The sequence below is a fragment of the Penicillium concentricum genome (genome assembly GCF_028827145.1).
Source record: "Penicillium concentricum strain IBT 3081 chromosome Unknown utg000003l_segment0_segment0, whole genome shotgun sequence".
NCBI classification, from domain to species: domain Eukaryota; kingdom Fungi; phylum Ascomycota; class Eurotiomycetes; order Eurotiales; family Aspergillaceae; genus Penicillium; species Penicillium concentricum.
In genome coordinates, this window is record NW_026622756.1 from 1,745,288 (window position 1) to 1,771,510 (window position 26,223).

At 49.4% G+C, this 26,223-nt stretch overlaps 13 protein-coding genes across 13 annotated transcripts; 8 read left to right on the top strand and 5 right to left on the bottom strand.

Moving 5' to 3' along the window:
• Positions 1 to 414: 414 nt before the first annotated feature.
• On the top strand, positions 415 to 861 carry N7517_008495 (uncharacterized protein; the record flags this gene model as incomplete). Its single annotated transcript, XM_056726225.1, has 1 exon — positions 415 to 861. The coding sequence occupies one exon, from the start codon at positions 415 to 417 to the stop codon at positions 859 to 861; it is 447 nt and encodes a 148-aa protein (XP_056577076.1).
• Positions 862 to 1,274: 413 nt separating this feature from the next.
• N7517_008496 (putative chitin biosynthesis protein (Chs5)) lies at positions 1,275 to 2,650 on the top strand (the record flags this gene model as incomplete). The annotated part of the gene is made up of 2 exons (XM_056726226.1): positions 1,275 to 1,346; positions 1,457 to 2,650. 2 exons carry the CDS (start codon positions 1,275 to 1,277, stop codon positions 2,648 to 2,650), a joined length of 1,266 nt encoding a protein of 421 aa, XP_056577077.1.
• Positions 2,651 to 3,177: 527 nt separating this feature from the next.
• Positions 3,178 to 4,539, bottom strand: N7517_008497 (putative aspartate transaminase; the record flags this gene model as incomplete). Its single annotated transcript, XM_056726227.1, has 3 exons — positions 3,178 to 3,242; positions 3,296 to 3,401; positions 3,460 to 4,539. The coding sequence occupies 3 exons, from the start codon at positions 4,537 to 4,539 to the stop codon at positions 3,178 to 3,180; spliced, it is 1,251 nt and encodes a 416-aa protein (XP_056577078.1).
• A 1,102-nt stretch (positions 4,540 to 5,641) lies between these two features.
• N7517_008498 (alpha/beta hydrolase) lies at positions 5,642 to 6,884 on the top strand (the record flags this gene model as incomplete). Its single annotated transcript, XM_056726228.1, has 3 exons — positions 5,642 to 6,175; positions 6,237 to 6,554; positions 6,603 to 6,884. The coding sequence occupies 3 exons, from the start codon at positions 5,642 to 5,644 to the stop codon at positions 6,882 to 6,884; spliced, it is 1,134 nt and encodes a 377-aa protein (XP_056577079.1).
• Positions 6,885 to 7,138: 254 nt separating this feature from the next.
• Positions 7,139 to 9,026, top strand: N7517_008499 (class II fumarate hydratase; the record flags this gene model as incomplete). The annotated part of the gene is made up of 6 exons (XM_056726229.1): positions 7,139 to 7,345; positions 7,398 to 7,442; positions 7,498 to 7,535; positions 7,595 to 7,710; positions 7,766 to 8,783; positions 8,840 to 9,026. 6 exons carry the CDS (start codon positions 7,139 to 7,141, stop codon positions 9,024 to 9,026), a joined length of 1,611 nt encoding a protein of 536 aa, XP_056577080.1.
• Positions 9,027 to 9,606: 580 nt separating this feature from the next.
• On the top strand, positions 9,607 to 10,305 carry gup1 (glucosamine 6-phosphate N-acetyltransferase; the record flags this gene model as incomplete). Its single annotated transcript, XM_056726230.1, has 2 exons — positions 9,607 to 10,113; positions 10,184 to 10,305. 2 exons carry the CDS (start codon positions 9,607 to 9,609, stop codon positions 10,271 to 10,273), a joined length of 597 nt encoding a protein of 198 aa, XP_056577081.1. The 3' UTR covers positions 10,274 to 10,305.
• Positions 10,306 to 11,295: 990 nt separating this feature from the next.
• N7517_008501 (60S ribosomal protein eL24) lies at positions 11,296 to 12,157 on the bottom strand (the record flags this gene model as incomplete). Its single annotated transcript, XM_056726231.1, has 3 exons — positions 11,296 to 11,577; positions 11,764 to 11,907; positions 12,107 to 12,157. The coding sequence occupies 3 exons, from the start codon at positions 12,155 to 12,157 to the stop codon at positions 11,296 to 11,298; spliced, it is 477 nt and encodes a 158-aa protein (XP_056577082.1).
• Positions 12,158 to 13,080: 923 nt separating this feature from the next.
• Positions 13,081 to 13,709, bottom strand: N7517_008502 (E2 ubiquitin-conjugating protein UBC13; the record flags this gene model as incomplete). Its single annotated transcript, XM_056726232.1, has 4 exons — positions 13,081 to 13,256; positions 13,312 to 13,443; positions 13,502 to 13,590; positions 13,657 to 13,709. 4 exons carry the CDS (start codon positions 13,707 to 13,709, stop codon positions 13,081 to 13,083), a joined length of 450 nt encoding a protein of 149 aa, XP_056577083.1.
• A 541-nt stretch (positions 13,710 to 14,250) lies between these two features.
• On the top strand, positions 14,251 to 18,568 carry N7517_008503 (Mtc5p; the record flags this gene model as incomplete). The annotated part of the gene is made up of 2 exons (XM_056726233.1): positions 14,251 to 17,451; positions 17,519 to 18,568. 2 exons carry the CDS (start codon positions 14,251 to 14,253, stop codon positions 18,566 to 18,568), a joined length of 4,251 nt encoding a protein of 1,416 aa, XP_056577084.1.
• A 663-nt stretch (positions 18,569 to 19,231) lies between these two features.
• Positions 19,232 to 19,973, bottom strand: N7517_008504 (peroxiredoxin family protein; the record flags this gene model as incomplete). The annotated part of the gene is made up of 4 exons (XM_056726234.1): positions 19,232 to 19,411; positions 19,517 to 19,680; positions 19,755 to 19,867; positions 19,921 to 19,973. 4 exons carry the CDS (start codon positions 19,971 to 19,973, stop codon positions 19,232 to 19,234), a joined length of 510 nt encoding a protein of 169 aa, XP_056577085.1.
• A 1,332-nt stretch (positions 19,974 to 21,305) lies between these two features.
• N7517_008505 (uncharacterized protein) lies at positions 21,306 to 21,635 on the top strand (the record flags this gene model as incomplete). Its single annotated transcript, XM_056726235.1, has 2 exons — positions 21,306 to 21,342; positions 21,397 to 21,635. 2 exons carry the CDS (start codon positions 21,306 to 21,308, stop codon positions 21,633 to 21,635), a joined length of 276 nt encoding a protein of 91 aa, XP_056577086.1.
• A 1,245-nt stretch (positions 21,636 to 22,880) lies between these two features.
• On the top strand, positions 22,881 to 24,605 carry N7517_008506 (MDR family MFS transporter; the record flags this gene model as incomplete). The annotated part of the gene is made up of 1 exon (XM_056726236.1): positions 22,881 to 24,605. One exon carries the CDS (start codon positions 22,881 to 22,883, stop codon positions 24,603 to 24,605), a length of 1,725 nt encoding a protein of 574 aa, XP_056577087.1.
• A 244-nt stretch (positions 24,606 to 24,849) lies between these two features.
• Positions 24,850 to 25,812, bottom strand: N7517_008507 (pyrroline-5-carboxylate reductase family protein; the record flags this gene model as incomplete). Its single annotated transcript, XM_056726237.1, has 2 exons — positions 24,850 to 25,718; positions 25,773 to 25,812. 2 exons carry the CDS (start codon positions 25,810 to 25,812, stop codon positions 24,850 to 24,852), a joined length of 909 nt encoding a protein of 302 aa, XP_056577088.1.
• Positions 25,813 to 26,223: the final 411 nt, after the last annotated feature.

Here is a 26,223-nt window from a genome sequence, read left to right on the forward strand (position 1 = left end):
AAAAGATGAGGCGATGCTTAGAAGCTTGGGCATTTCTAAGGAAGTCTCAGAGCTCTTGCAAGGTGCTGTCAGATTGGCTAAGAGTCTGAACACTCATTTCAGTTACAGCTGTCTTGCCCTCCGTGCGACCGTCTTGACAAGCACGCGACTACTTTATTCACGAAACCTCCGAAGATTCAACGCTTCCCGAGTACATTCACAATACATTTACGATACTTTCTGGTGATGATACTTCTCTGAACTCATATCCCGAACCTCCAATTGCCCATCCAATTTGCTCATAGGCCCTCGCCGGCTTAGTTCAATGAACCTCGTGGTGTTCAATCCGACATGATATCAATGTGCTACGACTCTCCTTATACTTCACAGTCTAAACCAGCATACCCATACAACCACCGATAGTCCTCTTTCATCATGGCAATGAAGTTTGTCACCTCCACAAATAGCATGGTGCTTCGGTATTGGCCCAAATGCAACACTCCTCCAGTTGCCGCACGCTACCTGAATGCCCCTACCCATCCAATCCGGCCCAAAATCGTCGATCTCTGCGCACATCGTGAAAAAAAAACATTATGGTGGCGGGTTTCAGTGTCACAGATCCAGCAAAGCAAGCGGGTGGTTCGTTCCTGGTGCGGGCGCAGAGTGCGAATTGCTTTCGAGCAGGCTCTGAAGCAGCACGGATTGGATAAGCTAGGGAAACCCCTCGGTTCTGAATCTCTTCCTTTGCGAGGGAAAAAATTGTCAGGAACCATGGACATTTACATTCAGCCGCCATGTGTGAAACAGGACTTCGAGGGGATCCAAAATGATGCACATCATCTATTAACCTTGCTTCTGGATCATGAATTACCACCTAAATGACCGATTGTCGATGAGCCACGCTCGAAAAGTGAAGCCGGGGCAAGATGGGGACACCATGCGACCCCGTGGGATTCAATGTATATTACCATAACATCTTGTATCATACTAGCAGTCCGTTGTTGGACTGTTGCTGTATATCATCTGGGCGACATTGCGATTATGGCGTTTGGGGGAAATTACTTTGCATCTGAGATTCAAATTATCTCAACTCTTCATTCAATCTATTATACCCTCCTATTTAGAAATAATTGTTCGTTGTTGCCTCCGAGGTACAGAAGTAAATATAGAAGCGCGAGTATCTTAGCTTCCCGTATCTCGCTAAATGCCGATCTGGCGGAATCAACGCCCCCGGTCTAGGCTAAGAACTTGACAACCACCACCACTTATCCTAAACTTCCCCTTCCATTCTCGCCATGTTGGTTTCCTTGACAGTTGGCAAGGTAGACGCCGGTGTCGCGGTGCTCCTTACCCAAGACAATCGACTCGTAAGCTCAAACCCCTGGTCGCCCTACTCCCTACTCCCCCAGACATCGACAACTTGCAATTCTGCGGAACATCAATAGCAAACAAAGACACCTTACTGATTTTCGCGCAGATTGAATTCCCCTCAGTCCTCCTTCCGAACAACATTAGCTCAGGCAGCATTGTCGATATCACCGTTTCGCGCAACCATGCGGCCGAAGCAGCGAGCGCATCTGCTTTCCAATCCCTCCAGAAGCGAATCCTAAATACCTACGGTGTCAAGGCCCCGTCGCCACCAGTTCTACGCCTGCGAAATGCAACCCAGACCTCGCTCGTTCTCGAGTGGGACCCAATCGACCTAGCCACTGCATCCCTGAAATCGCTCTCCCTCTACCGCAATGGCTCCAAGGCCGGCTCCATACCCCGCCCTCTCGAGACACGCAGCACAAAAATCAGTGGTCTGGCTATTCACTCCGAGTACTCCTTCCATCTGGTCCTGCGGACTACCGCTGGCACCTACCAGTCGGAGAAGCTGACGTGTCGTACACACAAGATGACCGACCTGTCCGGTATCACTGTCACAACGGGCGTCCTTGACCCGCAGCAGAAGGAGGCTCTCGGTGCTGCATTGGACCGCATTGGAGGCAAGATGATTGACTCGGTCCGTATCGATACCACTCACTTCGTCTGCACGGAAGGACGGGGCGCGCAGTGGGAGAAGGCTGTGGAGATGAACATCCCTGTTGTGGTACCGGAGTGGGTGGATGCTTGCGAGACAGAGGGAACCATTGCCGGTGTGCGTGGCTACTACCTCAACGCAGATCCCAAGGCCCGTCAACTCGGCGTGATCCACGGCTCGTCCCACCAGCGTACTACTTCTAGCCTTTCGTCTGCAACTGCCAACCAGGGAAGACCCAGCACTCAGCCCCAACGGAGCCCTCTGCAAGAGCAGGTGCCTGAGGAGCCTCCTCTGACTCCATTCCCTGGAGGGGAGACGAGTAGCCAACCCCAGGCGCAGGCGCAGACACAGGAGGTTGGATCACAAGATGGGGAAGACGACGTCCCGCCTCCTCCGCCCCCGCCCAAGGATGAAGCCGAAGATGCAGATGAGCCTACTCGGAATGGTGAGCGAGAAGCGACACCTACTCCAGAGGCGAAGAACGAGGAGCCTGAAGTCGAAGTTGCAGAGGAGACCGATAAAGAGGCAGAGAAAGAGCAAACCCTTCCACAGCACAGGCCCGAGGATAACTCTGAGTCAGTAACCCTCGGAGACGTGAAGGGCAAAGGCAAAGAGATTGAAAGTGACTTCAACGAAGTGCCTCTCTGAATAGCCCTCGGATGGTCTATTCCGCTCTATTCTTGCTTCGCGGTCAATCTCTTGACCTGCCTATACTACCTTTGTCCCCCTTGTCAACCAGCGTCTACGATTTTATCCAGTACAGTTTTACATTATGGTCGGTGGCGTGTCTTTTCACCTGAGCGGACAAACCATAGGATTCTTACGAACGTGCTCTAACATTGATTCCTCATTTTCCTTTCTCATTTTCGTGTTTGCTGTTATATGTACAGTACGTTATTTTCCTAATGCAGCCTTGCTCATTGACTCGATTGATCTGGTTTATCTGAATAGACATTTGGAGACTATTATAGGTAAGAACACCAAAACTGCACGTGTGGCTTGGTTCTCTAAATTGTAATTCTATCATAAAACATCGTAAATCAGATGGGCCAGCCAGATGCAAAGTCAGTAGTCTGCAAAAACAAAAACTCAGCCCCTTGTGAAAGACCAAAATGTATATCGAGGCGAAGCAAAATGAAAATTCAAAACAAATCTAGTTTGGACTCGTTTCGAATTTAGTTCTCGTTGCGAATAACATCGTCAATCGCCTGTGCGACGTAGGCGACGTTCTTTTGGCTCACTGTGTGCAATGTCAGTTTATGTTTATGAGTATCTATGATTGGGGGTCCTTACGGCCGCTGATAGATGCTCGGCCCGACTTGAGCAGGTAAATGTGGTACTTGTCCTTCAGGGCGTAGACTTGCTTGGGGGTAAGACCAGTGTAGGAGAACATGCCGTTCTAAGAAAAGAATTAGTACAAAGTATGTTACACATATAGTACGATCCGAATAGCTTACCTGCTGGATGATGTGCTCCCAAGTGCCAGGGGTCTGCAGACGGACTAGCTCATTGTATAGAGCCTTACGCATGGCCTTGATGCGCGAGCTCATGACCTTCAAGTCCTCATGCCAGTCGGCAGTAAGCTCGTCACTGGTAAGAACCTTCTTGACGATGGTGCAGCCAACACGCGGGCCCATGGAGAACTCGCCACGGATCAGGTGGCATAGGTTGTTCACAACGACGTCGCGAATGGAGACTGAGGCGCGGTTGGTACAGTAGTGGAACGCACCAACGCGCTGACCGTACAGGCCGAAGTTCTTTGAGAAGCTCTGTGCCACACACATCTCCATGTCCGGCTTGTTGTTGAAGAAGTAGCGGACGGCCCAAGCGTCCTCCTCAACGGAGCCCGAGGCGAAGCCCTGGTAGGCCGAATCGAAGAAGGGGAAGAGCTTCTTGCGCTCGCAAAGGTCAGCGATGGCAACCCATTGCTCCTTGTTGGGATCCAGGCCGGTGGGGTTGTGCGCGCAAGCGTGCAGCAGCACAACATCGCCCTCCTGCGCCTCGGACTCGAGGGAAGACATCATGCCCTCGAAGTCGAAGGACCGGGTTGCGGCATGGTAGTACGGGTATGTCTTGCGGGGCACGCCGGCCAGCTCCCAAATGGTCTGGTGGTTGGCCCAGGATGGGTTTGACAGCCACACGTTGGTGGGTTTCATGTGGTGGGCAAGGAACAAAGCGCCGAGATGGTTAGCACCGGTACCGGCGACGGTCTGCACGGAACCAATGCGTGCCTTGGCGTCTTCTTCGCTTTGTTTGCCCTCAAATCCGAACATCAGATCCCGCGCAATTCCTAGGAAAGGCACATCGCCCTCGATCGCAGTGTATTCGTGGCGGAAGAGGTCGTCGTCTACCACCAGCGCCTTCTCAGCCTTTTGTACGACAGGAAGAGGCCATGGCTTTCCATCGTCTGTCCGGTAGACACCCACGCCCAAGCTAACCTTCTGCGGGTGGGGATCGACTGCGTAGGCGCCGTTCAGGGCGAAGATCTCGTCCGGAGGTACCGGGGAAACATTAAGACGAGTATCGATGTTGCTCATTGTGATATATAGAGGTTTCAATTGGGATTCCTGTGATCGCTTTTAGGCAATTTGTGGCGAGATCGCGGCGAGTATAAGTAAGTAAAGATTAAAATCCGCTGAGTCAACCCGATATCGCCGTCAGTCTTTTTGCCCCGCGGGAAGTCCCGCTTAGTAGCGGATTCCGGGGTGCAAGAAACGTAAATTGCAATGCCTTCATCTTTGTTTGATTTAAAGGAAGAGATAGCCGTCAATAGCCTTATATTTTTGGGCATGTGCTGGTTGATGAACAGCCTGTGAGATACGTTATTGATCTCATCTTGGACTAAAGTCTAAAGGTCAGCATGAAACGTCATCGGAGGTCTGCTGACACACATTATGAACGCACTATATTCTCAAGAGGATGAATATGAGTTTTTTTATTGTGTAGCACTCTATTCGAGGGGAGTTGATGATGGCTCGTGGTGTGTTGTTGGGAATACTTGGAAGAGGGGGATGTGCAATGATATATAGTGGGCTGAGATATATACATCAATGTAAGATGACATCTTTTCTATAACAACATTTATGAATATTATTGTTGGCTTTCTAGAGACGTATTCTCAATGTCGCTATTAATATTCCAACGTAGAAGAGCATAGTTATAACTAAATTCTTCCAAGGTTTATTGTAGGGTGTGCTCCAATTATACCAAGACGAATAACTACATCTAGGAAATGTACTTGAACAGGATAAAATCAAGGATAACAAAAGGAGACGCCTATTGATCTAGCCATAACTTCTCAGATATTGTTAAAGCTCTTACCTCAATCTATCCTTTGACATATATTTCCAGCCTATGAAGATAAAGACGCTTGAACTCGATATTGTGCTACACAATCCAGCTTGTCTCCGTACCGAGACACAGGAAAATAACCCGACACTGACCTCATGTGCATGCACACCTAAGGAATATAGACCGAAGTTGGTACATATCCCAATGGTACCCCGCGCGAAATATCTGTACTACATGGACCTGGACAGCTTCAATCCACATTCTCTTCTGTGCTTCCCACCAGATCAACCTCATACTTTATTCAATTCAACAGATAGAGCAGGCAGTGTGCGTTGTTTCCTTACCAATATGACCTCTCAAACCGTAGCTGGTGATTCTGTTTTGCAGAAGTTTCGGCTCCCAACCATCGTCCAGCCACTTCACAATAGCATCCCCCCAGAGCTGCTCCCTCGGTATGATCCAATCTACGTCGCATACTATAATGCATTCAATGTTGGGCGGCTACATACACACGAGATCCCAATTGAAGAGTTTCGCAAGAACCCTGCCCGTTATACCATTTCTTATGGCCGAGCTCCTGGCCCTGATATTTTCCGCATCACAGAACAGAAATGTCCTGTCGATGGCGGCGAAATCACCATACGAATATTTGAGCCAGTGCCCCAGCCTGACGCCGAGGGTCAGCCAAAGAGGAGAGCAGCCTATATCAATTTCCATGGTGGTGGGTGGGTGTTTGGTGGACTAGGGTACGACCACGATTTCTGCAAGCGAGTTGTCCATGGTCTGGACGGGGACCTGGTCGCATTTGACGTAGACTACCGGCTGGCCCCGGAGCATAAGTATCCTATTCCAGTGAATGATTGCTGGGCCGCTTTCAATTGGGTAGGAACATCCTCGGCCAAGACCTTGGATAAGAACCAACTGCTAACGAGGCAACGGCTAGATTCGCTCCCAGAAAGCGACTGAGTTCAACCTAGACCCAGATAGGTTCGCAGTGGGCGGCGCGTCAGCTGGAGGCCAGCTTTCGGCTGTCATCAGCCATCTCTGCCGGGATGTAAATATTCCTCTGCGCTTGCAAGTCTTGACCGTGCCAGTGACAGACTTGCACCGTGTCTTCACTCCTGAAGGTGAGTTTGACCGCGAAGGTTGTCCCTACGACTCGTACCGGGAGATGGAGTTTGCGCCGGCGCTACCGGCAGCGCGCGTGGCATATTTCCACCGACAATTTCTAGGAGTTCCTCGACCGGCGGCGTCTAATGAGGTAAGTTCAGAGATGAAGTAATTATAAATGTGATGCTCATTTGTCTAGGATTGGAAGATATCGCCCATTCTCGCACCGAACTTCCAGAACTTGGCCCCTGCGTTGGTGTCTACGGCGGAATTGGATCCGCTGCGCGACGAAGGAGAGGCGTATGCAGCTAAGCTTCAAGCTGCTGGGGTATCTGTAGAGGTAGACCGAATCGAAAGTGCTCCACATTTAGTCGCTGTACTCGATGGAATTCTGGAGGGAGGTCGGCGATATAACGAGAAGGTGATTGCGACAATGAAGCGGCAGCTCCAAGGGATGAGAGTTCAACCCGTAAATAAATAAATACGATAGTACCAAACCAAAAAATACTAATATTACCAAATAATACAAGCCTCACTACTGAAGAAACCGTCTCCCTTCGGTCCTACCGATACCGGGAAATTTCGGCTGGGGACTCGGAGAGTCTAGCTGACCTCAAATTTGTGACTTTTCTTTTAAGAAGACCAATCCTCGATTTCACTTCCCATAGAAGCTTTAGAAGCTTGGTGTGAGCCTTTGTATACCCTCTTTGGTACATCTAACCCAATTGTCACACAATGAATCCCACTTCCTCCCGAGCCGCGGTGCGCTCTATGGCCACCCTGACACATGCGGCCAGAGCCACCCCCGCAGCTCGCAACCTTTTGTCGCCCTTTGCTACCCGGTCTCTGAGCTCTAATACCCGTCAATCCGCTCAGTTCCCCCGACTTCAATCCTTGAACACTTTTTCCAACAAGCGAGCCTTTGGAACTACCGTCAGGATGGTATGCTGTTTCGAGAGCGCGGACAAATTCAGAACTGATGGGTGTGATCTAGTCTGTTGACGCTCGTACTGAGAGCGATGCCTTTGGTGAAATCCAGGTAAGTGAATATTGACGCAATGGCACCACACAAAGCTGATGATTTTTCTTAATAGGTCCCCGGAGACAAGTACTGGGGTGCGCAGACCCAGCGGTAAGACGCCTTGCCAATTCGATACAATGGAAAAAGAACAAGGTCGCTGATGGATACAGCTCCCTGGGCAACTTCGACATCAACCAGCCCCAGGACCGCATGCCCGCCCCCGTGGTCAAGGCCTTCGGTATCCTGAAGGGTGCTGCTGCCGAAGTGAACATGAAGTACGGCCTTGGTATGTGAAGCTCTTGCGGAGATTAGGATATCGTCAGGTTATTGACTTGCAGAAGACCCCAAGATTGGTGAGGCTATCAAGCAGGCTGCTGCTGAGGTCGCCGAGGGTAAGCTGCTGGACCACTTCCCTTTGGTCGTCTGGCAGACTGGTTCCGGCACCCAGTCCAACATGAACTCTAACGAGGTCATCTCCAACCGTGCTATTGAGATTCTCGGTGGCACCATGGGCTCCAAGAAGCCCGTCCACCCCAATGACCACGTTAACATGTCCGCCTCCTCCAACGACTCCTTCCCCACCGTTATGCACATCGCTGCCGTTGTTGAGCTCGAGCAATCCCTTCTGCCTGCCCTCAAGGGCCTCCGCGACGCCCTCCAGGTGAAGGTCGACAAGTTCGAGCACATTATCAAGATTGGCCGTACCCACTTGCAGGACGCCACTCCCCTTACTCTTGGCCAGGAGTTCTCTGGCTACGTCGCCCAGCTCGACCGTAACATCGAGCGTGTCCAGGCTACTCTCCCCCACCTGCGCTTCTTGGCTCAGGGTGGTACCGCAGTCGGCACTGGTCTCAACACCTTCAAGGGCTTCGACGAGGCCGTCGCTGCCGAGATCACCAAGCTGACCGGCACCGAGTTCAAGACTGCCCCTAACAAGTTCGAGGTTCTGGCTGCCCACGATTCCATCATCGAGGCTTCCGGCTCCCTGAACACCCTGGCCGCCTCCCTGTTCAAGATCGCCCAGGATGTGCGCTACCTTGGCTCCGGCCCTCGCTGCGGCCTGGGCGAGCTGAGCCTGCCCGAGAACGAGCCCGGTTCTTCCATCATGCCCGGAAAGGTCAACCCCACCCAGTGCGAGTCCCTCACCATGGTCTGCGCCCAGGTTATGGGTAACCACGTCGCTGCCACTATCGGTGGCATGAACGGCCAGTTCGAGCTTAACGTCTTCAAGCCCGTGATGATCGCCAACCTGCTCCACAGCGTGCGCATCCTTTCTGATGGTATGAACAGCTTCCGTACCCACCTGGTGGACGGTCTGCAGGCTAACGAGGGACGTATTAACTCCCTTCTCAATGAGAGGTATGCGCTTAACCCCCCCCCCTTACTTTTGATGGCAAATTCTAATTGTATGATAGTCTGATGCTCGTGACTTGCCTGAACCCTATCATTGGTTACGACATGGCCTCCAAGGTGGCTAAGAACGCTCACAAGAAGAACCTTACTCTGAAGGAGAGCGCCATGGAGCTCAAGGCTCTCAGCTCAGAGGAGTTCGACCAGTATGTCCGCCCTGAGCTCATGCTGGCTCCCAAGGAGTTGAAGTAGATGAACAGCAATGCTGTCCTGTGTTATTATAGACCATTTCCGATAGGATGTGTACACTGAAAAGAATTTTATGTTTAATCACTTTTGTTGTGATATGTTATACGGTTTTCTTTGTGTAGATTCCATTGGGGTTATAAATAGCATCTTCGATCGCAAACCCGATCAAGAACGCTAGTGAATCGGGGCTGACGATATCATTTTAATATGTATCAATAAATTCAGAAATTTTCAATCCCGAGATAAGCAGGTTATACATAGTAAAAAAAACCGAGAGAAGCAAAAAATAGGAATCCACTTGTCCCTTGGTATGGGGGAGTATTAATAGAAAAGCCCCCCTTAGTGGCGGTGTCTCAGCTGTACCTGAACCCTGCAAAGTCAAGTACTTATTTCTGAACATTTCAAAAAACATCTTCTTTCCCACATCGCAACCCTTATATCTCGCCTCAATTATATACTTAAGTTTCAAACAAATTAACTCACTCAAATCCAACACCGCCGATCTTCCTTGCGACCCCCGGCCCCTGATAAACAACCCTTCAACCCTCAATCTCTTCACCACTCTCCAACACCCACCATCAAAATGACTGCACATGCCCTCACAAGCACCACAATGCCGGAGGCCACAAAGCCAATCATAAGCTCAACAGTTACCCCAGTGGACGCCGAAATCGATACCCTCACCGACGGCCCCCTCTTCCCCTCCAACCTCATCTCCCCCGAAGTGATCTCCCTCCTACCAACAGACTACACAATCCGGCCCATGCGCCGCTCAGACTACCACCGCGGCTACCTGGACGTCTTGCGCGTGTTGACAACTGTTGGCGATATCACCGAGGAGGCATGGAACCAGCGGTACGACTGGATTACCTCGCGCAATGACGAGTACTACATGCTCGTGGTCTGCGATGGCGCGGACCAAGTTGTCGGAACCGGTAGTCTGATTGTTGAGCGCAAGTTCATTCACTCGCTCGGTATGGTTGGACACATTGAAGACATTGCCGTTGAGAAGAACCAGCAGGGCAAGAAGCTTGGTTTGAGAATTATCCAGGCTTTGGATTATGTTGCTGCCCAGGTTGGCTGTTACAAGGTATGTGCTCTTATCTCTCATGTCTATGTTTATAATGTTGTGACACTGTTCATTGCTGACTCGTCTACAGAGCATTCTTGACTGCTCCGAAGTCAATGAAGGTTTCTATGTCAAGTGTGGCTTCAAGCGCGCTGGCCTCGAGATGGCGCATTATTACTGAGCGTTTATTGATCCATGTATTTTTTCCCCTCCTGGTTCACACCGGTTGTTTGGTATGGCGTTTGGGTCAGTTAGTCCCGCAAGGCTTCGGCGAGATGCCGTTGTTGATGAGAAACTTGCGCAAAGCATGGGATTGTTGCATTTGAGGGAGCGGAGCTGCATCTGAACCTAATCCACCATGATTAGCATGGCCTCTCGGCACATGACAAGGAGCAGCTGGGGCATCTGTAGGATTTTGCATCCACTTCCACTTTTGGCAACTCAGTTGCACACTGTGGGAGTCCTTAAGTTAGGAAGTGCTCGATCTACCAATCGTGATCATGGTGATGGTGCTTCTGCCATTGCGGCGATCCCCATATTATCTTGTAACACTACTGATGTTGTTTTTTGTTTCCAAGCTTGTATTGTCTCTGCTTTCTCGGAGTCTGAAATCAAGGCATTGCGGGGATGGAGACCTAGATGGTCTAAGTATATTATAGATGTGCATGAAGCATGACAATTATATATCATTATTATTCAACTTGGAAGATTATCCATCCCATGGTCTGGGATAGAAGTTCAAAATGCCAGCAAGAGGCTGTTTACGAGAGTGGGTGTTCCAACTTGTATACACATTTAACGTAAAAAGGTTAGAACAAATCGAAACATGAAATTCAATTATAAATCGGAAGGCCGACTATGGACTACTTCGTTGGCAAGATCCGGTAGATACATATCCAACCACTCATGAGTAGGCCTGGTGAACATGAACCCCAAGGGAAAAAGCAAGAAACGTTCCATTGCTGGAGGTTGGATAGGATCATAGTTTTAATACTCGCATGGGGATTCATATTTTTGATTCCTTTGTTCCCATTTTTCTGCATGAAATTGTATTGCATAAAGTATTTCCAGAAACAAGGTCAAGGCCCAAGGCCAGTCAGACAGTACTCCAGCTCCGGTGCCCGTAAGTTCCATCATATCGCAACCATCACAGCGCTGCTCCTTTCCGAACACCTCCATTCCCCAACTATTTCATAAAGAAATTTAGCGGGACTTGGCGGCGACCTTGGGGGCAGAGCCCTTAGCACCCTGCTTGCTCTGGATGCGCTGGGCACCGCCCTTGGAGGCGGCGGTCTTGGCCTTCTCGGCCTTCTTGGCGCTGGCGGAAGCAGCCTTCTTCTCCTTGGCGTCCTTGATGGCCTGCTTGCGAGCAGCCTCACGGGCCTCGGGGCGCTGGGAGCGGCGCTCCTTGATCACATCGAGGGAAGCACCAACGATACCACGCTGGTTCTTGACAACACGGCGAGTGCGCTTCTTGGCGACCTCCTAAATATCCAAAAACATAACCCGGTCAGTAATCTGCAGTCGCATTTTCCATCATTTGAATGTGAATCATGGTGGTGACGTGATAATTCCTCCTCTTGCTCCGTCTCATGGTTGGCGTCACCATTCGATTCGGCCTTTTGTCCCTCCACACAATCTAACAATAATCCAAGGGGAGGGGCGACCGACCTCAGAGATACCCTTGCGGTGCTGGCGACGGAAGAGAACAGTCCATGCGATGCGGCGGGGGTTCTTGCGCTGGAGGAAAAGGGACTCGGACTTTCCACGCTGGAAGCGGAAGATCTTGCTGTCGCCACGGACGAACAGCTTGCCCTAAAACATTGAACATCAAATATTAGCTTCGAGTAGCAATAAAAACACGGCGGAATTCATGTGCGGCGGTTCGGCTATGACGGAGTGCGACAATTGTGACGGTATTGAAATATCGAAGTGTGAATGTCGAATCCGCGATGCCGTTGTTCCCTCGCACACAAATTCCTCCCAAAGGCGACGACTGGAATTGCAAACGCACCTTGCCAGGGTAGATCTTCTGGCCGCTGAAGGAGTCGTCGTAAGTACGCATCTTGACGGATGGAGATGCGCTGACGGGGGTCGGTTGGCGTTGAGTGGTTGTCGTAAATCGTGGATCGCGGTGATGCTACTGACCCAATTGTGGTGCGGGCGCTCGCTAAAGTGCGACACGTGACTGCCTCTGCCCTTTCCGGGTTGACTTATCGATAAGGTCACATGATATGCCTCTCTTTTCCAATACTTCAATTCTTTATGATCTCTGATCAGGATAGTTGCATAGCTTGGATTTTATCACTTAGTCTCTGCTTTCATATATATGTTGCTATGAGTGAAAATGATAAATTACATGAGATGACATGAAATTCACATTTGTTCCTGGCAAGCCCTCGGCAAAGCGAAAGGAACATGGAGTTTTCGCTGACCAACCACTCCTGGCCCTCAATGAAGTTGAGTTTCCTTTGGATCTGCTAGATGTAGGTGGAAGCCGTCCGTAATAGAGCGGATCAAGTAGGATCCTCATATACAAACAAGTACGTGTATCCAGTCTACATATACATGTCTTCTTCGATGGCCCTTTTTATCAGAGTCCGAATGAGGAATAGATAAATTTAACATATATGTACAATTCGAGGACTACAACCGTGCAACAAACGATACAAAGATAAGTATACTGTGGGGGCTGTAAGTGGCTGGACTACATTGGATGTGTGATGGCGGATGTGTTCCAGTTAGGAATGGCTGACTAAAGCCAAACACACCCAGCCTCGGGGTGTGGACCCGACGACCTCGGGAGGTTGGTTCTCCGCAACGCCTTCTAAAAAGCCAGAATAACTTGAGACAAGGGTAACGAGAGGAGCATTGAATGGAATGCTACTCGAAGCATGTTGCCCAATAACAAACGCTTGGATTTCAATGCCTGCTATCGCAAATAGAAAGGGTTGTCCTGCACTTCATGGTCACGTAACACCAACGGACTTAGGTCATAGCATGTGTCCGAGTCCACTCCTTTGCTGTTTGGATCGCAGCAGGCTCATCGTCCTTCCATCTCTGAGCAACGTCATTGGCGAGCGGGTCATCGGGATTCGGTGCTCCAAGCAGTGCCTGGATCGAGAGTAGAATCGTACGAATCTGGAGAGCTGGAGACCAATTATCTGAAAAACATGGTTAGATATTCGTCGTTTGAGAATGAATCGTATTGGGTCTTACTCTTCAAGACATCCAAACAGATGCGACCCAGACGATCGATGTTGGGGTGGTAGATCTTGGTCAGGAAGCGGATTTTGGGTGGGGTCATAGGATAGTCGTCTGGCAGGAAGAGCTCAAGTCGGAAGATACCACCTGCAGAAAACATGTTAGTACTTCAATACACATGAGGATTTTGTTATCGCGAGCCTACCCTCGTATGGAGATTGCGCAGGTCCGTGAATTGAGACGTCGAAATAGCGGAGATTATCGTCATGGGGCACAGCATTAATGCCTGGAACACTGTAACCCAAGCACAACATGTTAGCTGTTATACATATGACCTTTCGAGCGAAATGATTTGCTTACGGCTCTGCCATCAGACGTTCTGTCTCCTTAATGATTCTCTTGGGTAAAGCCATGGTGAACCGGCTTATCGACTCGCGTGTAGACCTGGTTTAGTAATTTCAGACGAGCAAACTGTTCTTAAAGGAGACCAGAAACTTGCACACTTTCGACGTTGACGGGGACCACAATATGTAATCAGAAAAGTCAACAGAGAATAGTAATGCGCAAGATAACAAAAAAAAACAGATCCAGGTCTCGACGTAACCGGCCGAGGGGCTCCTGCATGGCGGGGTTATTTCGCGTCCCGTATACGAGATCATGTGATGTCATGGTCCCACAGCCACAGCCACAGCACCAGCCACGTCCCTGTCCTTATCGCGGCCGTTATCGCAACCTAACTGTCCAGTCTCCGCGACAAGTCGAGAATATAACTACCATACCCAAGCATGAAACAAGGATAGGGGATGCCATTGTGGAAAATGGGAACAGGTGCATTGCTCCCAATTACATATGGTTTTGCGTTATCTGCATGGATAGGCCTTTGACTCCCCGGTTCCTGCAAGATCGCGGCCCGACGAACACCGGAGATTGAACGCAGCGGCAATCACAGTCACCATGTCTAGCTCGATGGAACCGAGACCTCTCACGTCGGCTATGGAGAGCCCGACGTTTGAAGAGGACAGCTCATTTCATGTAGAGCAACCGGTGGGTTCTATGTCAATATCCCCCTGTGGACGCGATGTCGTTCTAGCGTCCAAGGAGGGTCTACATGTCATCGACCTAGACTCGCCATATTCCCCACCGCGGTATCTCCCTCACCACACACCATGGGAGGTAGCTGATGTGCAGTGGTCGCCATTCGCTGCACGCGATCAGTGGGTTGTCAGTACATCCAACCAGAAAGCATTGGTCTGGAATTTGGCCATGAAGACATGGCAGAACTCAATTGAAATTGTGCTTCACGCCCATACTCGAGCAATTACCGATATCAACTTCTCGGCATTCCATCCAGATATCCTAGCGACCTGTTCCGTGGACAGCTTTGTGCACTGCTGGGATTTACGTGCCCCGGCGCGGCCAGCGGTCTCATTTTCTGATTGGTTTACTGGTGCAACCCAGGTGAAATGGAATCGACAAGACCCTCATGTCATTGCAAGCTCTCATGACCGGTTCCTTCGGATTTGGGATGACCGCATGGGCGCATACCCGATCAAGTCCATTGAAGCACACAACACCAAGATCTATGGAGTTGACTGGAATCGTGTTCGACGTGGTGCTGTAGTTACATGTTCCTTAGATAGAACTATTAAGTTCTGGGACTACACTACCGATTCAGATTCCGATATTCCAGAAAAGCAGATTCACACACCATTTCCCGTGTGGCGCGCACGCAATACGCCGTTTGGATGGGGTATGCTTGCAATGCCACAGAGAGGCAACAATGATCTTCATCTTTACAGCCGGCGAGCTGGAGAGGACTCAAGTCCAGAGGATGACTTGCCTCTGGTACATAGTTTTCCCGGACACAAAGGACACGTCAAAGAGTTCTTGTGGAGACCACGCGGAGGGGTAGCGGATGGAATTGACCACCGCGAATACCAACTTGTCACGTGGGGAACAGACAGGGAACTTCGTCTTCATAAAGTCAACCCTGAAATTCTGGCGCGCGTTGGGTACGAAAAGGGCAAGTCCTTTATTTCCACACGAACCGTGACACGTCTCGGTGCCGTATATCGGAGTTTCCGCGATGTGAATTCAGATTTGGATCTCGACGATGTTGACGTGGCTTCCTCTGTTGGGCAACAAACCCAGAATGCTGCGGCAGGTACTGGAATGAACGCCATTACTGTTCCTCACGCTCGGGGTTGGATAAAGGGAGGCCGTGTTGACCGATTTGGCATGCAGCCAAGGTCAAATTTAAGAGCCGACACAAATCCAATTGCTTGGATGCGCGGTGTGAAGATCTCAGGCTGGGACATTGAGACATTAGGAGATGAAATCAGCCAGGTCGGTGAAAAGTTCACCAAGGTGGCGTTTGATTCAGTTGACGTTCGACAACGGAAGATTTCCATCTCTCTTAACGGGCCCTGGGGTGCTGATGGGGCCTCATTGTTCTTGAAAGTAGATATCAAATTCCCAATGAGCTATCCCAAGACTGCTATCCCAACCTTTGCATTCCAAAAGACGGCCGCCGTCACCGATGAATGGGCTGCGAAGACCACAGCTGAACTGCGCACAATTGCTGAAACCTATATGTCCCGAAACCGCGGGTGCCTGGAAGGTGCTGTGCGTTATCTTCTAGGCGAAAGCAGCCTGGAGGACAGCATCGCATGGATATTGGGTGAAACTGGCGATACTCTCAAGTCTCCTATCAACGGTGAAATGGAAGGCGAATCCAGCGACGAGGATGAAGTCGGCATGACCCAGAGCCAAGAGCTGGGGATGAGTTCTGAGCTACTGCGTCCTGTCAATGCCAACGTCATGGTGCCTGTGGCCAAAGTATGCGGCGCGCTTTGGGCAAATGACGGCCGCCTCATATGCTTCTTCCCACCGAAACCAAAGAAGGATAAATCTGCCGAATTGTTCGAAAACATGGGCTTCAAAGAGATGACTCGCTGGTCTAGAGGCGATAAAGTTTTTGAAGGCTTCGGCCGGTTACATACCAACTCACCTGGCCCACGCGGAACGGGAACGATAACGAGCACAGATGATGGTGACTCGGATGATTCGGACGAGTCATACTCAGACACATCGAGCTCTTCGGGCTCCTCTGACGTTCTTTCTGGGCTCCCGACACGTTTCCCAGCACCTCGAACATGGCGCAGTGCCGGCAGCTATGGCCTGCACCGGCCACGATCAACAGATAATTCTCAGCGCTCGACTGCAGGTGGAGCCACAGTCAAATCCGAGGCACCCCAGAATATCGTATCTATTCATAATCTGAGTGATATGCTACCCGTCAAGCGGGAATTGGCGAGTCTATATCGCATCTGTGGCAAAGGAACAGATGTATGCGCTCATAACGCAGCTGTTGCTCTTGACGCTGGCTGCTACGAATTGGCTCAAATTTGGGGTCTGATCAAGCTGATATTGCATGTCCGAAAAAGCCCCGGCACTTTACCTGAGTCAGGGCTGTTGCAAAGGCGTGCACACAAAAAAGGGGGCGGAATTGGTGGTCTGGGAAGAGATGGGCTGTATAGAGACTTGACGGGCAGTATCATTCGCTGGGGCGACCACCCCCTTGGCAGTCATTGGCTTGTCCCTGCTCTCTTTGAACACTTTGAGCGCATTGGTGATGTGCAGATGGTGGCAATGCTCTCATGTGTACTACTAGAAGCCAACCAAGAGGGATATTTGGAGAACCAGCAAGCTAAAAAGACAGGCGGGACACAGGATTTCTCAATGGATTTCCCCCCTGTTCCATCGGCGATTCCAACCAAGTCACCAGTTGCGACGCCAGCTTCAGCTGTTCCCAAAGAGGTCCAGCCTGCGCCCGAGACTTCAGCACGCTCGTCTAGTGAGATATGGCGTCTCGATTCCACTCCCCCATATTCTACAGGCACTACGCCTCCATTCATGTCCCGTCCACGAGGCATCGCTGCTGACCGAAAAAACCCGAGCCACAATGTCTCCATGGCTGCATCGCCTGATCAGCAATCCCAGGTACGAAGTGGATCTGGGTTTGGATCAGTGCTGGCATCCTCATTATCTCGTTCATTCACATTCGGACCGTCATCTGCGTCACCACCGACAAGTAGGATGGACAAGAAAAAGCCTACTCCTCAAAACAGCCCAAGTGTGGCAGCTGGACAAGTGGTAAGTAGTTCCAACCCTGTTTTGAGATGCCTGCAAAGTTTGATATCTGACCTTAATTGCTCTTTAGTCACAGGCTCAATCCGAGACTGAAAGCAACCACGCAACGGAGACTACACCGCTACCCCCAAGATTCAAAGTCACTTTCAAGAACCAAAATGCATTTGAAAGCGACGGACCAGCGCAAGACTCTTCTTTTCTTGACACAGATGAGGAGTTGCTGTATCGGTCGTACCGCGTTGCTTATGCCAATATATTATCGATTTGGGACCTCCCCGTTCAACAAAGCGAGGTGATGAAGATTGGAGCCGTGGCTGATCGAGTGGACGACTTGACCTCAAGCCATTACTGGAACAGCACCATCTCCAAAGAGACCGCTTTGGAAGACTCACAGCCGGAGCCAAGCTTCCAAGCTCTTGACTTCCAGCGCCATTGCGCCAGCTGCGGTCACGCATTGCAGCTTTCCATCTTTAATAAACAACCCATAGTCCCGAATACCCCCTCCAAGCGACATCAGCGCAAACCATCAGGCCGTCGATGCCCTAACTGCAAGCCCCGACAACCCCTGCCAACCAAACTACCCTGCGTCATCTGCGGCGAGGTGGTTGACGGTATGCTGATCCCCTGTCTGAGTTGCGGACATGTAAGCTGTTTCGACTGCCATCGACACTGGTTCCTTCGGCCGGCCGACAAATTCGACAGCCCATTCGACAACCCAGACCAGAACAAGTTCCTCCCAACCTGTCCAACAGGATGCGGCTGTCAATGCTCCGAGCACATTGCCGTTGACGTCCCCATGCCCGTATGGGAACCAGCATTCCCCGGTCCCAAAGAGTACACACCCGAGTACGCACCCACCACCCAGCACAGTATCGTACAGGCGAAACACTCTCATTTTCGACAATCTGAGCCTCTTATGTTGGATCACGGCCGAAAAGAGGCACCGCAGCCCAAGGGTGCTGGCCAAACTGAACACGATTTGGATGTATGGCAGGATTCGTCGCCATTTGCATCTCTGGCGCGTGGTCTCGGCGGTGGGCTGAGTCGTGGTTTGCAGCCGAAAGAAGCTCGGAAGAAGAATAAATCTGTTGCTGTGCCGTCGAATTTGAGGAACTCTTGATTTTTGAAGAGTGGCGTTGATCGGTGTTTATGATTTTGCGTATATCCATTGCTTTCTGGGAAGGGCTTCCAGCTTTTAACAATTAATTGGTCAATCCGATTCATACGGTTGACACTATCCATTTAATGCACCATTCCGGGGTAGGCTGTAGTTCAAAGGCTTCATTTAAGAGTCTACCCCCTCCGCGGGATCGCTGGACTGAGGGTGACATATTGCAATTTAACACTTTAATATGAAGTTCGGATGCTTGGCAGTCTGACCGATCTAGATCTCCTACGCCGTTGAGCACGGACGACTGTGGCACTGGCCTTTAACACTAGTCCATTATTAACCTTGAAACCTGCAGCGCACCAATTAAAACATCAAAGTATAGTTCCAAGACTGTACCCTTGTACAACATGTCAACCTTAGAACACTTTACGACTACCATTTACTAGATACTAGATAAAGACAATGAAGAATAGAAAGAATGAACTCGTGGCTTCATTAAAAGTATTTCACTCTTCAGGCAACCGAGCAAGCAACAGGGCGATCTAAAAATTCGGAAAACCGCTGAGAGCAGGGAGAAACAGTGGATATTTGCACACAAATACCGTCCGAGTCCCTATCACCCATGAAACAATGCGCCAGCCCATTTACCCAAATCTATTTTTCAGAGCGAATTTACAGGTGCTTGAGGACATTCTCGGCGCGGGAGAGATCCAAGCTGTTCTTGGCGACCTCCTTGGCGGCGTAGGTGACCTTACCGTGGTCGATAACGATCACGTAACGGTAGGTGCGGCCCTCCTCATCAGCCCAGCCGATGCTCTTGGAGAACTTGGCGTCGGGGTCGGAGAGGAAAAGCTAAAAAAAAAAAGAGACACGAGTCAGTCAATTGAGTCCATGATTTGTTTTGGGGGATTGATAGTTTTGAAGGAGGGGTGATGGAGGGGGTGATGGATCACATACAATATCATCTCCGGTGACACCGTTGGCCTTGCCCCAGGCGCTCATGACGTAGGCATCATTGTAGGCAAGGACGGCAACCTGGTCGACACCCTTGGCGCGGAGCTCGGGGAGCTTCTGGATGTACTCGGGGACGTGGTTGGCGGAGCAGACGGGAGTGAAAGCACCTGTAGAGAGTGGCGGTCAGCATGAGAACCCTGCAGGAAGAAAATTGAAAATTTTCGAAAGAGCGGTCACATACCGGGAAGAGCGAAAAGGATGACCTTCTTGTTGGCCCACTCCTTGGAGGCGTAGTAGTTGATGGGGATACCGCAAGAGGTGATCTCGCCGGCCTCCTCAGACCAGGGGATGTAACTATTTTGTCTGTTAGATAAATTGCAATTGAGTGGGGGGTAACAATGACTCACGAGAAGACAACGTCCTCGGGGAAGGAGTCACCAGCGTTGAAACCCTTAGCCATTTTGATTGATTTGAGTTGTTAAAGAAGAGAGATATGTTAAGATTGTGGATACGGGAGAAGAGAGGAAGGGGGGGAAGAAGTGTATTTAATATTTATGGCTTACACATATCGGCCCATCGGGATTTAAGTGGGCCTTGACTTTACCTTGGAGACGTGAGGTGATCCGAAAAAGAAAGATACCGAACCACATGGATTATCAAGAAAAGACGGCCGAGACTCGTTATCTGATTTTACATGGGCGAATCGGATCTGAGATGACTCAGCCCGGATTTGCCTCGAGGGCTGTCGGTTATTAAGATAAGTTACTTCGGATTTAATATTCCTGTTCCTGGCCGTTCTTCGGGGTTCTTAGGAACAAGTTTATTGTTGTCATTGGCCAACAATGAGGGACCGAGGTGGGGGATGATGTTATAGAATGCCTGATCTATAAGGCAGAAGGTGGGATGATAAGGTCATGTGATCTATATGCCTGGATGCCTTAAACCATATCCCAAGTCAAAAGAAAGCGTCCTCGATCATGTCGATAATGTTAGACTCGAAGATACAAGATCCGATGTGACAATTCGCCTGTAACACCATAACCACATGTGCAATATCTTTGAGAGTCCCATTAAGATAGACTAAGCCATAGCTCGCCCAACATCTTCTATCTTCAGATGTCGCCTTGGATCACTATGAGCGTTGAAAGGACAGCATCAACAGCTTTAGTTGTTTACCTTTAAACTTTCAAGTTCGGAACTAGAAGATATGATCTATGAGGATTCCGTATATAGAGATGAGATCCTTTAGCTATATTCCCACTAATGCGTCGTTTTCTAGGACCGTTCATGTCAATCTTCTTTAACTTAGTATATGCTTTTTTTGGGAGGGGGGCGACAGTAAGTGAGGTGTAGAAAAAGCTTTAAGAGTTGTTAGTAGTACCGCTAGTAAAGAAGGCCTATAACCTTTAGGTCTTACTATATAAAGAATATCGCTACGAAGAAAGACTATGTGGAATTCCTATAACACGAAGTGGAAGGAGAGTCAGGGGAGGAGATCAGTAGCTAACTACATTAAACTATTTGATGGGAGGACTGACATTCCTCAGACCAGCAGACAGAAGTGAAGGCCCTGCCTGCTTTGGCAGTCAGACAGTCTCTATAAAGTAAAAAGAAAGAAGCTTCATTCACTTCTTGTTTATTTCTTCCCAACACCAATTTCTCGTCCAGCATCCTTCTGTTTTACAACTCAAGGGTCATATCACACCACCACCATCTTCTTCTCTTTCCCAGAAGCTACCAATTCTATTATTCTTCGTACTCCATACCGAGAAGGAACCTGACTCTTTTCACCATGCCACCATCCTGTGTCAGAACAAGACCACCAGAATGTGAGAATACTAAACTACGCCTCTATCTAGAACCATGTTGACTGATTTGCCTAGTTTGCCCAATTTGTGCTAGCTACTTGACCATCTCACCCCGTCCCGCCGATTCAGCCCAGGGATTTCGAAACTACTTTACTTGCCGAGCATGCCCATACATATATCCGGTGTCAGAAAGTGGTTATTCCGCCGACGATGAACCTGTCGTCAACAAGGCTGTCACCAACAAGCCTGCTACCAACGACCCTGCCGCCAACAAGCCTGTCCCCAAAGAGCCTATCACCAAAGAGCCCGTCTAACACGCCTGTCGCCAACAAACCTGTCGACGATGAAGCTATTATCGGTGAATCTGTCAATGGTGAAAGTGTTGGCCATATCTCATGGGGATCGCTCTAAGGGATACAACCATACCGCTGTCTAGAAGATGCATAAAATCCCAAACGGCCGAGTGGCATCACTCTTAGCTGCCACGGAATTCCCCTGTCAGGGTTTTGTGTATCCCACCCAGCTTCAAGGTGTCTATCTTACCAATACACCCATCAAAAGCGTGTCTCAACACATGGTAATAGAAGTTCTCGAGAAAAATACACAAAAGAGCGACTTTAAGAACGAGTTCACAGCTACGTTACATAGTCAAAATGTCTTAATCTGAGGATGGGCTATGGAGGTTTGAGATGTCCACCAAAGTCTGAGAAACCACCCCAATCCAAGAGTCTAAGATGTCTGGATCCAGGGATCTTGAGGATTTCAAGACGATGAGAAACGCAATCGGTCTCACCAGCTAGATCAATATCAGTGTAAATGTTCTATAATCCTCGTCAATGGGATGTTAGGGATATAGGAAGGACTTACACTCTTTTTTCTTGATTGCAAGTGTGGCCGAGTGGTTAAGGTAAGATTATCCTGAGTCCCTCGAAGAATACTAACAAACGTGGGTGGCTTGCATTCTTTTTTTTTGCTAAAATACTACTCCGCACCCGAATGGCTTCACAGCTCGTAGCCGTTAAATACCGAAGAATTGGCCAAATCATCTGTGGATCATGGCTTCTAAAGTGGTTAAAAACTGTGTATAACCATAGAAACACTTCGATCGTGCATGGCGGACAACAATCAGACTCTGATATTGTTAATGGTAACTATTCACGGTTAACACTATCACTCACATTGTGAGATCTCTCTATTTATATCGCTTTTCATACAACAATATCAAGAAAACCGGAGGGACACAATCTAATAGTGACCGTCTTACTCTTTTCCATAGGTAATACCGCTATGGACATCCAAATTGAATATTCACACCATCCACTTTCGCTGATTCTGTCTTGAGATCCATACTACCAGTATCAGAATATCAGTGGTAGATCAATGCCGCTAGTAATTAAGGTCTCCAGGCCATGCGCCTCTAACTTCCTTTGGAAAAATATCAGCAACTTCCCGTGGAACGGGTTTCATGATCGGGATTGGGGATCGGATTTCGGGATTCAAATGTAAGCTCCATATATACATGCCCTAATTTCACTTTGATTTCACGACATATTCATACTATGGCAGAAGTAAATGTACTATTGAGGGAAAAGCCATCACCGACTGAGCCAGTTGTACAAGAGCCTCTCCGTGCACCAGCAAGAGAACAATATCAAGAACGAGAAGCACCAGCACCAACACAATCTAATAATAACCATGACCATCTCACCCCCAAAAGAACATGGCGTTTTTGGGCCGTGTTCCCAGCACTATGTGTGACAACTTTCCTCTCAGCCCTCGATACATCCATTCTCTCAACCGCCCTTCCCACAATCGCCCTTGATATTGACGCCGGCGAACTATACATGTGGATCACAAACTCATACATTCTATCATCGACAGTCGTCCTACCACTATTTGGCCAGATGGCGAACATCTTCGGTCGACGACGGATGCTGATCATCTCGGTTGTCATATTTACCTTGGGGAGCGGCATGGCCGGTGGCGCGAAGAACACTGGACTTCTAATCGCGGGACGAACAATCCAAGGCATCGGCGGCGGCGGTATCAATACCCTCGTGGACATTGTCATTTGCGACCTGGTCCCCCTCCGCCAGCGAGGTAAATATGTCGCACTCATGGCAGCCGTGTGGGCAGTTGGAACAGTGATCGGCCCTGTTCTAGGCGGTGCATTTGCCCAATATGTCTCATGGCGTTGGGTCTTCTATATCAACCTGCCGCTTTGTGCTGCGTCACTTCTTTTGTTGGTGCTGTTCCTGCGAGTCACACACCCGCGCACCGGTGGCACTGTGTGGCACCAGCTCAAGCGTGTGGACCTTGTTGGTAATTCTATCCTTACAGCTGCCGTTATCTCGATTTTGCTCGCTCTCACTTGGGCTGGAACAACCTACGCTTGGTCTTCGTGGCGTGTTATCGTACCTCTTATTTTAGGGCTCGGGGGACTGTTTCTTTTCTACGGTCATCAAACGTCACGATTCTGTACCGAGCCCTCAATTCCACTCCGGCTGTTCTCAAGCAGAACTGGAATGTGCGCATTGTGGATTGCGTTTCTTCAATCTATCCTGCTATACTGGGTCGGATATTTCCTGCCAGTCTATTTCCAAGCTATACGTAACTCGACTGCCACGGAATCCGGGCTATACGTGCTTCCCATCACAGCCGCAATTGCGCCTTTTGGAATCATCACGGGAGTTATCATCGCCATGACTGGCAAATACCGCATCTTCCACTTCCTGGGATATATATTCCTCACTATCGCCAGTGGCCTCTTCTCGCTCCTAGATGACCATTCACCTGCTCGCGACTGGGCTGGCTTCCAGATACTCTTCGGCGCTGGTTCTGGTATGATCTTCTCCAGCACTCTACCTCCGATCCAGGCATCGCTATCCGAGTCCGATGTGGCAACTGCAACTTCCACCTGGGCGTTTATGCGTAGCTTTGGTTGTATATGGGGTATTGTTATTCCGACTACTATTTTCAATGCACGTGTCCAGGAGCTGCTGTATCGCGTCAGTGATGTGTCTCTGCGTGCAAAACTTGCTGATGGTGGTGCATATGCCATGGCCAGTCAAGGGCTAATGCGTACTTTGAGCAATACTCCGAATCTTAGGGCAGAGGTGCTTAGTGTTTATCAAGATAGTTTGCGTTGGGTTTGGTGGATTTCGATCCCGTTTGGTGGTGTCGGGTTGCTTCTCTGTATTCCCATTAAGGAATTGGAGCTCACGGAGGAGTTGAATACAGAGTTTGGATTACACTGTGCTACAATAGATAGAGAAGAAGAGTGAAACCGTCAATTTCCTTTTGTTATAGGTGGCTGTGAATATCTGTCACATTCTCAGAAGTCATAAAGCAGGAGTCGTCACAGATGTTCCAAGGCTCCTATGTTTGTATTTCTAATAACTTGCTCCTTTAATCACCTGTAATATATCGCCTTCTACCCGTCGGTTTGTTCTTCTCTTGGAGTGACTTGACTGCTCAAATCACACCCACTTCAAAAATCTTCGAGAAAGGAAATATAAAAATACCATGTTAATGCCTTGTATCATTAACATGGGGCGTCGTCTCCATCAAACGAGCCAAAGTAACAGCTTCCCGAAGCGCCCGTCCAACATGTCCACGCACACCAGCCTCTTCCATCACCATCAACCCACCAATCGTGCATCCCTCAGGAGACGTTCCCTGATCCTTCAACAGAGCAGGGTGAATACCACTCTGAAGCATCGTCGCCGTCCCTTGCATTGACTGAAAGATCATAGTATGAGCCAGGTCCCGTGGAAGACCGACCGCCACCGCAGCATCAATCATCGCATCGCAAATCACAGCGAAGAAAGCCGGCGTCGAGCCCCCAACAGCCGTCGTAGCATTCATCAACCTCGGATCAACATGTACCGCCTTGCCAATCTGCTCGAAGATCGATGTCGTGATCTGGAGATACCGGTCTGGCAAAGCAGGCTCCGATGTTTCAATAGCGGTAAGTGACTGAGACACCTGCGCTGCGATGTTTGGCAATGTACGCACCACCCAGGCTCTGTCTGCTGTGTTGTCGGCGGTGGTTGCGCTGCCGTATAGTGTGGTTTCGAGCTTTTGTCTTGTCCAGCCGGCTGCAATGCTGATAATAAGTTTGTTGGTTAAGGCATCGCGTAGCCCGGGTTGTGTGAGGACGGTCTCGATATCGGCGGGGTCGGCGCCTAGAATGATTACATCGGCGTTTTGGACGGCTTGGGCATTGTTGTCGCGTGAAATGTTTATTTTGTCCAGGAATTCGGCGAATCGCTCGGATAGTCTCTTCTCTGAGGCTTCACTACGTACGCATGCGGTGTATCGAGCGAACGGTAACTCTTTGGATTTTTCCGCTGGTGCATTGATCAAGCCGTTCAGGATGGCAATACCTAGGTTTCCTACAAAGTAGGAGCATTAGTCAATGTATTTTGCCTATGGGTTTGCGCACTTACCACAGCCTAGGATGCAAAGGGTTCCGTTTTGAATATCCATGATTTAATGTTCAAATCAAGGACCCAAGTAAATTATTCAAAGGAAGTGAAAGCAAAAGAGCATAAGTTTTGATTTTGAAGCACATCGGAAGCACTTCCGAGTGTGGAGAATACCCCACTCGAATCGAATAATGTACTTCGTACATATATGAGCTTTATGGGTTCTAGGACCAGGGTATTTTCATTGTTTCTCCAAAAGCTGTGCTTATTTGCATTTCTCCTCACCAAGCCTTGGCGTAGGCAGCTGTACCAGCTGGATACATTCTAGTGGATAAGTGTTTTGAGTCAACATTTGTGGCAGTTGAAAATCTTAAAAGAGGGAAGTAAGTATTTTGTTTAAATAAGAAATTATAGGAAACATATAGATCGGAGAAACATCGGAAGTCTTCCCGATTATCGGCCCCAAATGTTT